Source organism: Aulonocara sp. 'chitande type north' Nkhata Bay, linkage group LG22 (assembly GCF_057382095.1).
Source record: "Aulonocara sp. 'chitande type north' Nkhata Bay isolate Kocher_YH1m ecotype deep benthic linkage group LG22, A_spYH_male_GT1.1, whole genome shotgun sequence".
NCBI classification, from domain to species: domain Eukaryota; kingdom Metazoa; phylum Chordata; class Actinopteri; order Cichliformes; family Cichlidae; genus Aulonocara; species Aulonocara sp. 'chitande type north' Nkhata Bay.
The window spans coordinates 284,148-296,240 of NC_141364.1; the positions used below are offsets into that span (position 1 = coordinate 284,148).

General features: G+C 42.9%; 2 protein-coding genes across 2 annotated transcripts; one reads left to right on the forward strand and one right to left on the reverse strand.

Annotated features, from left to right (window-relative positions):
* Positions 1–507: 507 nt before the first annotated feature.
* On the reverse strand, positions 508–3,527 carry LOC147303077 (major histocompatibility complex class I-related protein 1-like). Its single transcript, XM_086280618.1, has 6 exons — positions 3,467–3,527; positions 2,493–2,753; positions 2,093–2,371; positions 1,675–1,977; positions 1,189–1,290; positions 508–797 (listed from the first exon to the last, which is right to left on the reverse strand). Exons 1-6 carry the CDS (start codon positions 3,525–3,527, stop codon positions 748–750), a joined length of 1,056 nt encoding a protein of 351 aa, XP_086136744.1. The 3' UTR covers positions 508–747.
* Positions 3,528–8,081: 4,554 nt separating this feature from the next.
* On the forward strand, positions 8,082–9,038 carry LOC147303078 (uncharacterized). Its single transcript, XM_086281193.1, has 2 exons — positions 8,082–8,363; positions 8,445–9,038. The coding sequence occupies exons 1-2, from the start codon at positions 8,082–8,084 to the stop codon at positions 9,036–9,038; spliced, it is 876 nt and encodes a 291-aa protein (XP_086137319.1).
* Positions 9,039–12,093: the final 3,055 nt, after the last annotated feature.

A 12,093-nucleotide genomic window follows, 5' to 3' on the forward strand; every position in this document is an offset into this window, starting at 1 on the left:
TAAAAAAAAACAACAAAAAAAACATCAGAGAACATTTTTATTAGAGCATCAAAGCAGAGCTCACATCTGAAGCAACATTCTTTACTTAACCGAAATAAAAAGTATATGAACTATTTTTAATCAAAATAAAATTTAGAATTAAAATAAAAGAAACACAAATAAATATATAAAATTAATAGGAACAAAATCTAATTGTAATGTTTCAACCAACTGTTGCCAAGTCTTTGTTCATAGGGGGTCATGCGATTCAGTGCATCTTCAATATGGAGAATTTTCATACAACTTTATAATGAAATAATAAAATGACAAAATTTCATTTCCAAATGAGAGTCTGTTGCTGTCATCTTTCAGATATTTTAGTGTCATTTGGAAAATACCACATGCTTTGTACGATTCCAATTTCTCAATAAAATTACACACTTCAGTTCTACCAAACAGTCATCATCAGATACATATCTATCAATAAAGTTAGTTTTGCTTTGTAGAAGACTTGTGATACTGCTGCATCGATACTATGACTACATACTGAAGCAAAATAAAATCACAAATGCATGAAATGTACACACAGGAGCTGCATACAGATGTCTGACCATGCACTAATTTACAACAAGTGCAGAAGAATGTGATCATTACCTGTGCCTAATTTATTCACTGGTGTTTTTAACATATGTATTTGAAACACTGAGGCGACAGCAGCAGCTGGAGGAAAGTCATACAGAGAGCGGAGTGAAGAACTTCTTAGGACACTCAGCTTTGTGGATTTAGTCTCTCAGACTGCTCAGAGCCATCGTCAAGAGCTGGAAGATCAAAAGCATACAGTTTACACATATTTTAGCCTTTTCAAGGGTGTAATTTCTAGTGATTATTGAATACATGGCCCTTGCTTCCCAGCTATGAAAGTGAGAGGGAGATCAGGGCTGTTCAAGTGATCAGATCATGTGTAACAAAAAAGAACAAGTCTGTACTTTGTTTTACAATTAAATAATGCATATTATATCTCTAATAAATGTTCTACATTACTTATGGGATGTAGAACATTTAGCTGAAACAAACTAAAATCAACCATATCTGTTGTAATTTTGTGTCAATTTCCTTTTTACTTTGATTATTTCCTTCTCACCTCATCCTTCTACTGCCCTATAATCATTTTACTTGACATGAACTTGAACTAAACTTTAGATTTCTCACATTTTTTATTTATGTAGGTCAAAAATGTCACAGCTGTGATGATGGTGAAAGCTAGAACAATCACTGCAGCAGCGATGAAGGTTCCCATGTCAGTGGGCTTTTCTGTTGAACAAAATATGACAACACTTATAATACTGAACCAAAATGTGTGCAGTTACTAAAGAATAAGTGGAGAGAAAATCAAGGACCCGATAGTTGATGAGTCTAACATCGCTAAATGTCACACAAAGCCATCAAAACTTCATTACTTAAGCATTAGTTATGCGCCTTGTGCACTCTAAAGTAGTGATTCACCATAATGCAAATGGTACTTCATTACTTTAACCCAGTTTGAGATGCCATTTTTACGCCAGACTTATGCTACACTTGTAAAGACTTGTCTTTATTGATCAATAAGAATGGAATTAAATTTGACAACTAAACTGTTTAGTTAACAACTTCATAATATCAAACTCAGTTTTCAAACCCTGCAGGATCCAGTCTTACTCCAGTTGGTCCTGATCGCTGTTTTGTCCAGTTTGGTGATCATGTCCTCGTTCACACCAGAGAGCTGAAACACACAGTCGTACCTCTGCCAATCTTCAGGTGTGACTGATGAAAGTTTCAAATCAACACTCAACTGGAAGGTCCCATCATTGTTGGGGAGGATCTCTCCGGCATCTACACCTTCATGAAGCTCCTCTCCATCTTTCCTCCAGAACATCAAACCTCTGTCAGGATAGAAACCTGTAGCGTGGCAGCTGATTGGAGAGGAGGGAGTCTTCTGGAGGAGAGACACTGAGGGAAGAACTGGAGAGAGATTGGCAGTTGTCACATTCTTTTTTGAATTTTATTTTACTTTTAATGCAAGAAATCCATATTAACTTTCTATTCTATTATGTTTCATCAGATTGTGTAATCCTACCTGCTGTCTGCAGAAAGCTCCTGCCATACTGCAAATACTCCTTTAAAAACTCAGGGCACCGATGACCTAAAAAGTTTTTGTTTAATTCTAATCGAGTTTTTTGAGCATCCCATCTCAGTTTGGTGAGGACAGCCTGTGGTTTTGGAGTGATCCATGTCAGTGTCTGCAGGTCCAATGCTAGAAGGTCTTCTCCATCATAACTGTACAGATTGAACCCATTAATCTCACCAGTCTCATTATTCCACTCACAGCCATTCATCCTCTGGATGATATGAACACCTGAAAAGAGAGAAAGTAACAGTAACTGTGGTAAAGCAGTACAATGTCAGCACAGCATAGTGAAACTGCACCTTTGGGACAAATCAACATTACAAAAGTAACAAGTGAAACAAATCAGTACCTTCAGTTTGGTTGAAACGTTGCCTCAAAGTCTTAATTGTAGCCTTAAAGAAGTGATGACTGTCATTAGATTGTAAACTATACCACTCCAGGTGCTGAGGATGATCCTCAAAGAATTTAATCCAGTCTTTCTTTAGCTCTGCTCCTCTTACACTGTTGAAGTCACCTATCTTAACTTCATCAACAAGTGCACCAGCCACAAACTCTGGGATACTCTGGACTCCAGAGGTTTCAGTGGAGAAAAACTTCAGGGAGTGTTTTACTGTAAAATTGGCAGGACAAAATCAGATGACATTTGTATTATATAATTTCTGTACCATTTAAGAAGGATAAATAAAAACTAAAACTTGGTTCAGATTCATCATTTTAATTAATTAAATTAACACCTTTAAATCTCAATCTTGAGTGAGAGAATGGCCATTCAACAGGGTGTGTGTGCAATGAAGTTAAAGCTGAATGCTCTTTCATATGTGCACCTTTTAAATGACCCAAAAGTGACATTGCTAAAACATGTAATGAACACATAAAAGAAAAGAAACATTTTCACCACATTGTGTAAGTTAAAAGGATAAAATAGAAAATAAAAGATCAAGTAACCTGCTTTTAGAATAAGTTAATATTTTTTAAATAACTTAACTGTGTGTATAATGTTCTGTAACACTCTGTAGTGCTTTCCTTTCAGCTACAGTCCAGTTTGTGAAAAACACAAGGATGTCACAAGAGAGGATACTTTGAACAAAAGATCTGTAAAAGCATAGCCACAGCTGCTGATCTAAAATTCCTCTTCTATATGCTTAAATATCTCCCTGTGTCTTTTTGACAAGTTAGGTGTTGTTAGTAGTCCATGTCAGGCGTAAAATGGCGACAGCTCATAGCAAAAGTAAAAGACCAAATCTCTTACAATGCAATTTGCTGTAAGTCAAGAGAAATATTTTTAAATAAAAACTTAAATAAACTTTGAATAAAATATCTTACCTGGAGATGCAGCAGGAGAACAGAGGAGTAATATAAGCACACACTTCATCTTTTTTTCCATTTTCACATTCACTAAAACAAGAAAAACAACAGACAAAAACAACTGCAAGTGGTTGCGTGACTTGTTCAAGTTCTGTTTTCTGTTAGGCTGTGGTGAAGTTGTCTGAGTCAGAAAAAATTAAACATTAAACCGACTGTGTGCCTCCAACAGTCTCTCTGTTTTTACCATGGCATGCACACTGGATTCCACCTGAAAGCATAACAAGGACACAAGACAGGACACAAACTCTGGTTTCAGATACTTTAGAGAGATTTATTTTTTTTATAAATACTACTTCTGCTGCTTCAATTGAGTTGCAAAAGTCAGCTTGGTTAATAAGAAAAAGAAAAAAACCCTGCAAAAATGTTAAACATTATTATTTAGTAAAACTACATCCCCTATATACTGCAGGTTTCAGGCAACTGAGTTACAAGTACTTATGCAAATAGATAATTTAATATGTTTTATTTCTTATAATTATAGCATCAAACTCGAAACCTGCACTGAAATTAGACTGTTTAAATGGAGCTACTTTAGATGAACAACTTAATGATAGAATTATGAGGACACACATTTGTGTTTTGGGGGATTTTTGTGGAAGTTGTTGCTATTAGTCTAAAATGAAGGCAGGCAGGTTACACAAGTCCAAGATCTTTTAATGCCAATGTGAATTTAAAGGATGCAAACTGCATGCATAACATTTTTTGTGTCATTAAATGTGTAATTCAAAGTCAGATTGATATTATGATTGTCACAAATGGTGTAGTTTTACCTAAATTATGATTCTTCCCTAAATGAACTGATTGTGAGTTTTACTCTACCTGAGCAGTCAAAGCATTTTATACAACATGCTTCATTCACCCCTTCACACTTTCGATTTCTTTTTATGCAACATTCATATACACTATTCATATACACTATGCTCTCCACTCAACAGTACCAATGCCACATCAGCTCCACTAAGGTGCTATTGAAGGCTCTTAGGGTTCTGATGATCTTGTACAGTTCCAGGAATTCCAGGATCAATGTGTGAGCCACTGTCATAGGCTTTCTTGTAGTCCACTTAGGCAGTCTACAGGTTGGTCAGTCTAGTCTACAGTCTCGAGTGACTGCTTTACCTAGCAGGAACTGGTGTTCTCCGCTGGTGTTACTGGTTATTCCTGTCTTGGCCCCACTCATGTATTGAGCTATGTGTCTATTCACCAAATACACTTTATTTACAGCATAAAAATACCCTGATCAGGGAAGAGAATGATTCAAAACAAAACCTAAAGACCCAAAGGTCCCAATCGGGCTCCGCCACACTTCTTGGCTGTTAATGACCTTGTAGTACCATGTCACCCTATTAGAGCACTTCGCTCTCGCTCTGCAGGCCTACTTGTTGTTCCTAGAGTATTTAAAAGTAGAATGGGAGGCAGAGCTTTCAGTTTTCAGGCCCCTCTTCTGTGGAACCAGCTTCCAGTTTGGATTCGAGAGACAGACACTATCTCTACTTTCAAGATTAGGCTTTATATTGTACAGTATATATATATATATATATATATATATATATATATATATATATATATATATATATATACTGTACAATATAAAGCGCCTTGAGGCAACTGTTGTTGTGATTTGGCGCTATACAGGGAGTGCAGAATTATTAGGCAAGTTGTATTTTTGAGGAATAATTTTATTATTGAACAACAACCATGTTCTCAATGAACCCAAAAAACTCATTAATATCAAAGCTGAATGTTTTTGGAAGTAGTTTTTAGTTTGTTTTTAGTTTTAGCTATTTTAGGGGGATATCTGTGTGTGCAGGTGACTATTACTGTGCATAATTATTAGGCAACTTAACAAAAAACAAATATATACCCATTTCAATTATTTATTTTTTACCAGTGAAACCAATATAACATCTCCACATTCACAAATATACATTTCTGACATTCAAAAACAAAACAAAAACAAATCAGCGACCAATATAGCCACCTTTCTTTGCAAGGACACTCAAAAGCCTGCCATCCATGGATTCTGTCAGTGTTTTGATCTGTTCACCATCAACATTGCGTGCAGCAGCAACCACAGCCTCCCAGACACTGTTCAGAGAGGTGTACTGTTTTCCCTCCTTGTAAATCTCACATTTGATGATGGACCACAGGTTCTCAATGGGGTTCAGATCAGGTGAACAAGGAGGCCATGTCATTAGTTTTTCTTCTTTTATACCCTTTCTTGCCAGCAACGCTGTGGAGTACTTGGATGCGTGTGATGGAGCATTGTCCTGCATGAAAATCATGTTTTTCTTGAAGGATGCAGACTTCTTCCTGTACCACTGCTTGAAGAAGGTGTCTTCCAGAAACTGGCAGTAGGACTGGGAGTTGAGCTTGACTCCATCCTCAACCCGAAAAGGCCCCACAAGCTCATCTTTGATGATACCAGCCCAAACCAGTACTCCACCTCCACCTTGCTGGCATCTGAGTCGGACTGGAGCTCTCTGCCCTTTACCAATCCAGCCATGGGCCCATCCATCTGGCCCATCAAGACTCACTCTCTTTTCATCAGTCCATAAAACCTTAGAAAAACCAGTCTTGAGATATTTCTTGGCCCAGTCTTGACGTTTCAGCTTGTGTGTCTTGTTCAGTGGTGGTCGTCTTTCAGCCTTTCTTACCTTGGCCATGTCTCTGAGTATTGCACACCTTGTGCTTTTGGGCACTCCAGTGATGTTGCAGCTCTGAAATATGGCCAAACTGGTGGCAAGTGGCATCTTGGCAGCTGCACGCTTGACTTTTCTCAGTTCATGGGCAGTTATTTTGCGCCTTGGTTTTTCCACACGCTTCTTGCGACCCTGTTGACTATTTTGAATGAAACGCTTGATTGTTCGATGATCACGCTTCAGAAGCTTTGCAATTTTGAGACTGCTGCATCCCTCTGCAAGATATCTCACTGTTTTTGACTTTACTGAGCCTGTCAAGTCCTTCTTTTGACCCATTTTGCCAAAGGAAAGGACGTTGCCTAATAATTATGCACACCTGGTATAGGGTGTTGATGTCATTAGACCACACCTCTTCTCATTACAGAGATGCACATCACCTAATATGCTTAATTGGTGGTGTTGGCCAGAGGGGCCGATGGCGCGATATGGCAGCCTCGCTTCTGTCAGTCTGCCCCAGGGCAGCTGTAGCTACAACTGTAGCTTGCCTCCACCAGTGTGTGAATGTGAGAGTGAATGAATAGTGGTATTGTAAAGCGCTTTGGGTGCCTTGAAAAGCGCTATATAAATCCAATCCATTATTATTATTATTATTATTAATTGGTAGTAGGCTTTTGAGCCTATACAGCTTGGAGTAAGACAACATGCATGAAGAGGATGATGTGGACAAAATACTCATTTGCCTAATAATTCTGCACTCCCTGTACTGGTGGCCAGCAGCTCGAAGGAGCAGCACATGTTCCATCTGCGTCAGGTTTTTCAGCGTTTGGCGGAGCATGGACTCATTATTAATCCGTCTAAATGCCAGTTTGGGTTGCCGGTTCTCGATTTCCTTGGGCACCGTATTTCCGCCGAGGGTGCGGTTCCGTTGCCTGACAAGGTCCGAGCTGTTTCGGACTTTCCGCGTCCCACGACTGTTAAGGCATGGCAGGAATTTTTGAGGATGGTGAATTTTTACAACCGTTTTCTCCCCAGAGTGGCACATCTGCTGAAGCCCCTTTATGACATAGCGGTGGGTGCGGTGCTGGAACAGCGAATCTCGGGTGTCTGGCAACCGCTCGCCTTTTTCAGCCGTACACTGCGTGACAGCGAACGCAATTACAGCGTTTTTGACAGGGAGCTACTGGCGCTCCACCTGGCGACTCGTCATTTCCGTTTTTTTCTCGAGGGTCGTCACTTTACCGCATACGTGGACCACAAACCCTTGACGTTTGCCATGTCCAAGGTTTCTGATCCATGGAGTGCATGCCAGCAGCGCCAGTTGGCAGCCATTTCTGAGTTTACCACGGACATTCGGCACGTGGCTGGTAAATCCAATCATGTGGCTGACTGTTTGTCCCGTGCGCTGGTTTCTCCCGTCTTTCTCGGCATAGACTACTCCGCCATGGCTGCCGTACCATCTTCACTACCTCTTTTGCAGTCTGTAGCTCAGTCTCCCGCTCTGCCCCCTGTAGCACAGCCATTAGCTCTGTCATCAGCAGCTCCATTCACACCTGAACCATTAGCTCAGTCGTCTTCAGCTCAGTCTCCCGTGCAGTCATCTACTTCACCACCATTAGTAGCTCAGCTCCCACTCTGACCTGTGTCTCCAGTAGCTCAGCTCCCACTCTCACCTGTGTCTCCAGTAGCTCAGCTCCCACTCTCACCTGTGTCTCCAGTTAGCTGCCCAGCAGCCACTCTCTGCTCAGTCTCCTGTGTCGCCAGTTTTGCTCATTCACTCCATGCAGGGAGGTCATTTAATTTCTGCTAGGGGTACTTTTCATGGTTTAGCCGCCGTTGGCACAGTTTGCCACTCCAGGGCTTCCCCAGAGGCTAGGTCTCAGTCCCCAGCTGATTCTGGACCCCTGAAGTTTAAGCAGCCCCCTAAGAACTGCACCATGTTAGCATTGCCTGGGCAGAGTCAGTGCTTGGTGCAGCGCCAGTTGTCCTCATGTCAGTCACAGGACTTCATGCCTGTTGGCTTTGTTTTGGCCTCCGCAGGAGGGTCCGATGGACTGCTCCGGCCTTTGCCACCTGTCTCCGCTGGAGGGTCCGAGGGGCCCGTTCAGCCTCCTGTCTCTGCTGGAGGGTCCGAGGGGCCCGTGCAGCCTCCTGTCTCCGCTGGAGGGTCCGAGGGGCCCGTTCAGCCTCCTGTCTCCGCTGGAGGGTCCGAGGGGCCCGTGCAGCCTCCTGCCTCGTCAGCTGGGGGTCCGGGAGGACCCAGCCAGCACATCCTAATGTCTGCGGATGATTCTGGCGAGACTGTTCAGCCACCACCGGCTCCACCGCCTGCAACCTCAACATCCACGCCGCCTGCAGCATCAGCATCAGCTTCTTCTTCCGCCGCGTCTGGTCCAGCCTTTTTGCCTTCGTCCACGCCTGGTCCAGCCTCTGTGCCTTCGTCCACGCCTGGTCCGGCCTCCGTGCCTTCGTCCACGCCTGGTCCAGCCTCCGCTTCAGCTTCAGCCTCGCCTGGTCCAGCTCCGGCTTTGTCTTCGCCTGGTCCAGCCACAGTGGCTTCTTCCTCGCCAGGTCCGGCTTCAGCATCCGGTCCTGCCTCGCCAGGTCCGGCTTCAGCATCCGTTCCTGCCTCGTCTGGTCCTGCCTTGTCTGGTCCTGCGGTTGCCACACCGTCATCAGTTCCAGCTCGTCCTGTTCCACCTCGTCTCTGCCGGCCGCTTTCCTGGCCTCTAGTTGGGCGTCGTCGCCGCTGTGGACGACCTCCTGAACGCCGCCACTGCCTTCCGCGTGGCCGGCCTCCGGACTTGCTGTTGCCACCGCTGCCATTCGCACGGTCGACCCCCAGAACTGTTTGCCCGTCACCGCCGCTGCCTTTCGCACGGTCGGCCTCCTGAAGCAAACTGTGCTGGCCTTCTGGCCTATCGGGCCCCAGGCCGACCTCCTGACATACGTTTTGGACTCTGCTCCCCTGTGTGTTTTTTGGACATTTTGTTTGGTTTTCTGGGGGGGCTCTTCTTTTGTTCTGTTCTGGGCCCTCCGTCCTGTACCTCCCGCCGCCCACCCTGGCTTGGTGGTCTGTTTGTGTTTTGGGGCTGTCGGGGGCCAGCCCTTGAGGGGGGGCACTGTCATGGTCCTGGGTCGGTGACCCAGCGCTTTAAAATTATTATTATCATTATGTAGTTATTATGATGATTATTATTGTTTGAGTTTTCTTCGGTCTGCCTCTGAGTCTGCGTCTGTATCTCTGTCTGTCTATGGTGTCACTCCGTCTGTTTGTGAATCTGTCTGTTCAGTTCAGTGTCTTGTCTGGTTCCCTGTGTCTGAGTTTCCTGTTTTATTGTGAAGGTCTGTGTCTTATGTGAGTGTGCTCAGCTTACGTTTCCCCTGTCTCGTCAGCTGTGATTTTTCCCAGGTGTGTTCCCCTCCTGTCTCTCATCCCTTGATTACTACCGTCTGTGTATTTAAGCCCTGTGTTTCTCTGTGTCAGTATCGCGTTGTACCCTCAACTAGCTGTGTGTTCTGCTTCTATCTTCCTAGTGTTTAGTCTCCTGCTCAAGTTTAGTATTTCTTTTCCAGTGTTTCAGTCCTTGGTTCCTCTGTTCAGACTTTTGTTTTTCTTTTGGTGAGTTTAGTTTGTACGAGGTTTTTCCCAGCAATAAAGCTGCACTTTAAGTTTCACTTCCGTGTCTGAGCTCTGCATTTTGGGTCCACCACTCCTGCTTGCCTGCCACACAGCGATTCATGACATTCATGCTTTTCTCCTCAACGGAGAGCTTCCCCCAATTGAACAACAGCGCCGTAAAATAAGAAGAATGGCGCCTAATTACAGACTTAATAATACAGACTTAGTAATATGTCAGGTGCCAGATTAAGTGTTTACTGACAATTGACAGTAATAGTGGACATCACCATCACTACTCTAATCAATCCTCTCCACACAGACAAGCATAAACACACTTGACTATCAGTAAATCAAATTTAACACGCATACACAAATATGATTTTTAATGACGCACATTCAGTTTACCATAGGGCTCATTCGCTGAATGAAACTTCTTTTACTTTATTCGTTACCAGATACTTGTTAGGAATTGTCCATACTCTTTTCCAGTTATTGTCACTGACAAAGTGACAATAACTTTCCAATAAGAAATCACATGTGGAACAGATGGAGATTCTCTCTGGAACAAAGCACGAATATTCTTATTACCTTTACTATGGTTTGTTAGACAGATTCTTCCAATGTGTGAATCCACAGGGTTGGGGAGAAAAACAGGTGATATGCAAGGTTGAACTGACTCGTAACTATCGTAAAATGCTTCAAGTGGAAGTAGGCGCCTTTCGCACACGCGTGGTACGGATCGGATTTCCGGTTAAGATCGGGTAGTAACAAACCTATATAGATGACAGCTGGAGAGAGCGTGTGTTGGGTCTAAACTCAGACGCCGCTGTATCCAGGACTTATTCCCGTGAAAGAAAAACAAGGCAACAGCGATCGATCGTTTCACTTGCAAGGGAGGCCTCGTTGATGTCTACCACGAAATGACCCCAAATCCGGCCTCCTCCCGCTGCCTTTTATTGAGAAACAGTTCACACAAAACACATCACAGCAAAGCAGCGCCCACATGGTTCTAAGACAAGGCATTGTATGTATATGTGTATGTGTGTGTAAGAATGTGTGTGTGTGACCTCCTGCTGACCAAAGGGTCATAAAAGCAGGAGCAACATCACAAGAAACAGATCTTCCAGATAGGATGTATCTGCCATAAAACATTACAGCCCCCCACCCAGAACCTTGAGAATCTGGGGAGGGGGACAGTGGAATTCCTTTCATCAGAGTTGGCAAGCATAAAAATGACAACATTTAACAATTCACTCTAACAGCGTGTTTGGATGCGTGGTCCCGCTCTTGTATTTCTGATACTTAATTCCCCCCCAAAATTAAAAACAAGAAATTACAAAATAAAAATTTAAAATAATCAATGTCATGTAAAACTATTGTGTTTTATATGTGGGTCTTTCCAACGTACATTAAAAAACATTTTAAATCCCGTCTGGGGGTGACGGTACCTGGACCTGGGTGTATCCAGTCTTTAAGTCTGACGCCATTAGCCATTTCCGGGCCCAAACTCCGCTTCTTGTCCCACGAACGAACACTGCAGCATCACTGAGCGTTACAAACTGTCTGAATTCTTTCATCTCTAATAAAATGACAAGTGTGGCTCCTCTACCAGGTGTAACAATTGAGCTTAGCATCCAGGCATCCACCAAAACAGAATTTATGAAATTTAACAGAGTTAGAAGTTAGCCAGGAGTTAGCTTGCTAGTTTCCACCCAAACATAATATACCATGTTCTGACTGAGGGATTTCTGAAAAATTAAAACGTATAGCTCTGCTATCACTTCCGACATAAAATAAGACAGAAAACTAAAAAGTAGTGACATTTGTAGGGTTACTGAAGTTGAGCTAGCTGGTATATAACGATGTGGTGGCTAGATACATAGCTGCGGATGGATGAACGCTAACTTTTTTCCAATCGATAAACGTTAACGTAAGGGTTCCCGATGGTTAGGGACAAATGCAATTGCATGTCAGGATGCTGTAAACAGACCAAACTTCAGTCAGGAGAACAACTGAGCTAATCCATCCACAATACGAGGTTAGTAATTAATATACTGCTGCATGGGCTGGGCTGTACTTGCATCCTAAGATTTTAAAAATCTCCGTTTTCAAAAATACCCGTGTACGTGTGGACGTAGCCTTAGACTCCACCTCTCTGGGAACATGTCAGGCCCCCCAGGTGTAGGGGCCTATCTCCACCCACCACACTCCCTGTCAGTGGCTGATGCTCTCAGTCTCTGCTCTATCCCCCAGTCATGTCTGTTCTGTCTGAACAAGTAAAATAATAATAATAATGATGATAATAAATAATTTTAAAAAGATTCAAA

What these genes read in the sequence shown, in the direction of transcription:
- LOC147303077 (XM_086280618.1), bottom strand. Translation starts at nt 3,527, where the DNA reads ATGGAAAAAAAGATGAAGTGTGTGCTTATATTACTCCTCTGTTCTCCT. An exon ending in AGCGATCAGGACCAACTGGA is followed by an intron (nt 1,291 to 1,674) that starts GTAAGACTGGAT and finishes TTTGTTCAACAG; the next exon opens with AAAAGCCCACTGACATGGGA. An exon ending in GACCTACATAAATAAAAAAT is followed by an intron (nt 798 to 1,188) that starts GTGAGAAATCTA and finishes TTGATCTTCCAG; the next exon opens with CTCTTGACGATGGCTCTGAG.
- LOC147303078 (XM_086281193.1), top strand. Translation starts at nt 8,082, where the DNA reads ATGTTAGCATTGCCTGGGCAGAGTCAGTGCTTGGTGCAGCGCCAGTTG. An exon ending in CTGGAGGGTCCGAGGGGCCC is followed by an intron (nt 8,364 to 8,444) that starts GTGCAGCCTCCT and finishes GATTCTGGCGAG; the next exon opens with ACTGTTCAGCCACCACCGGC.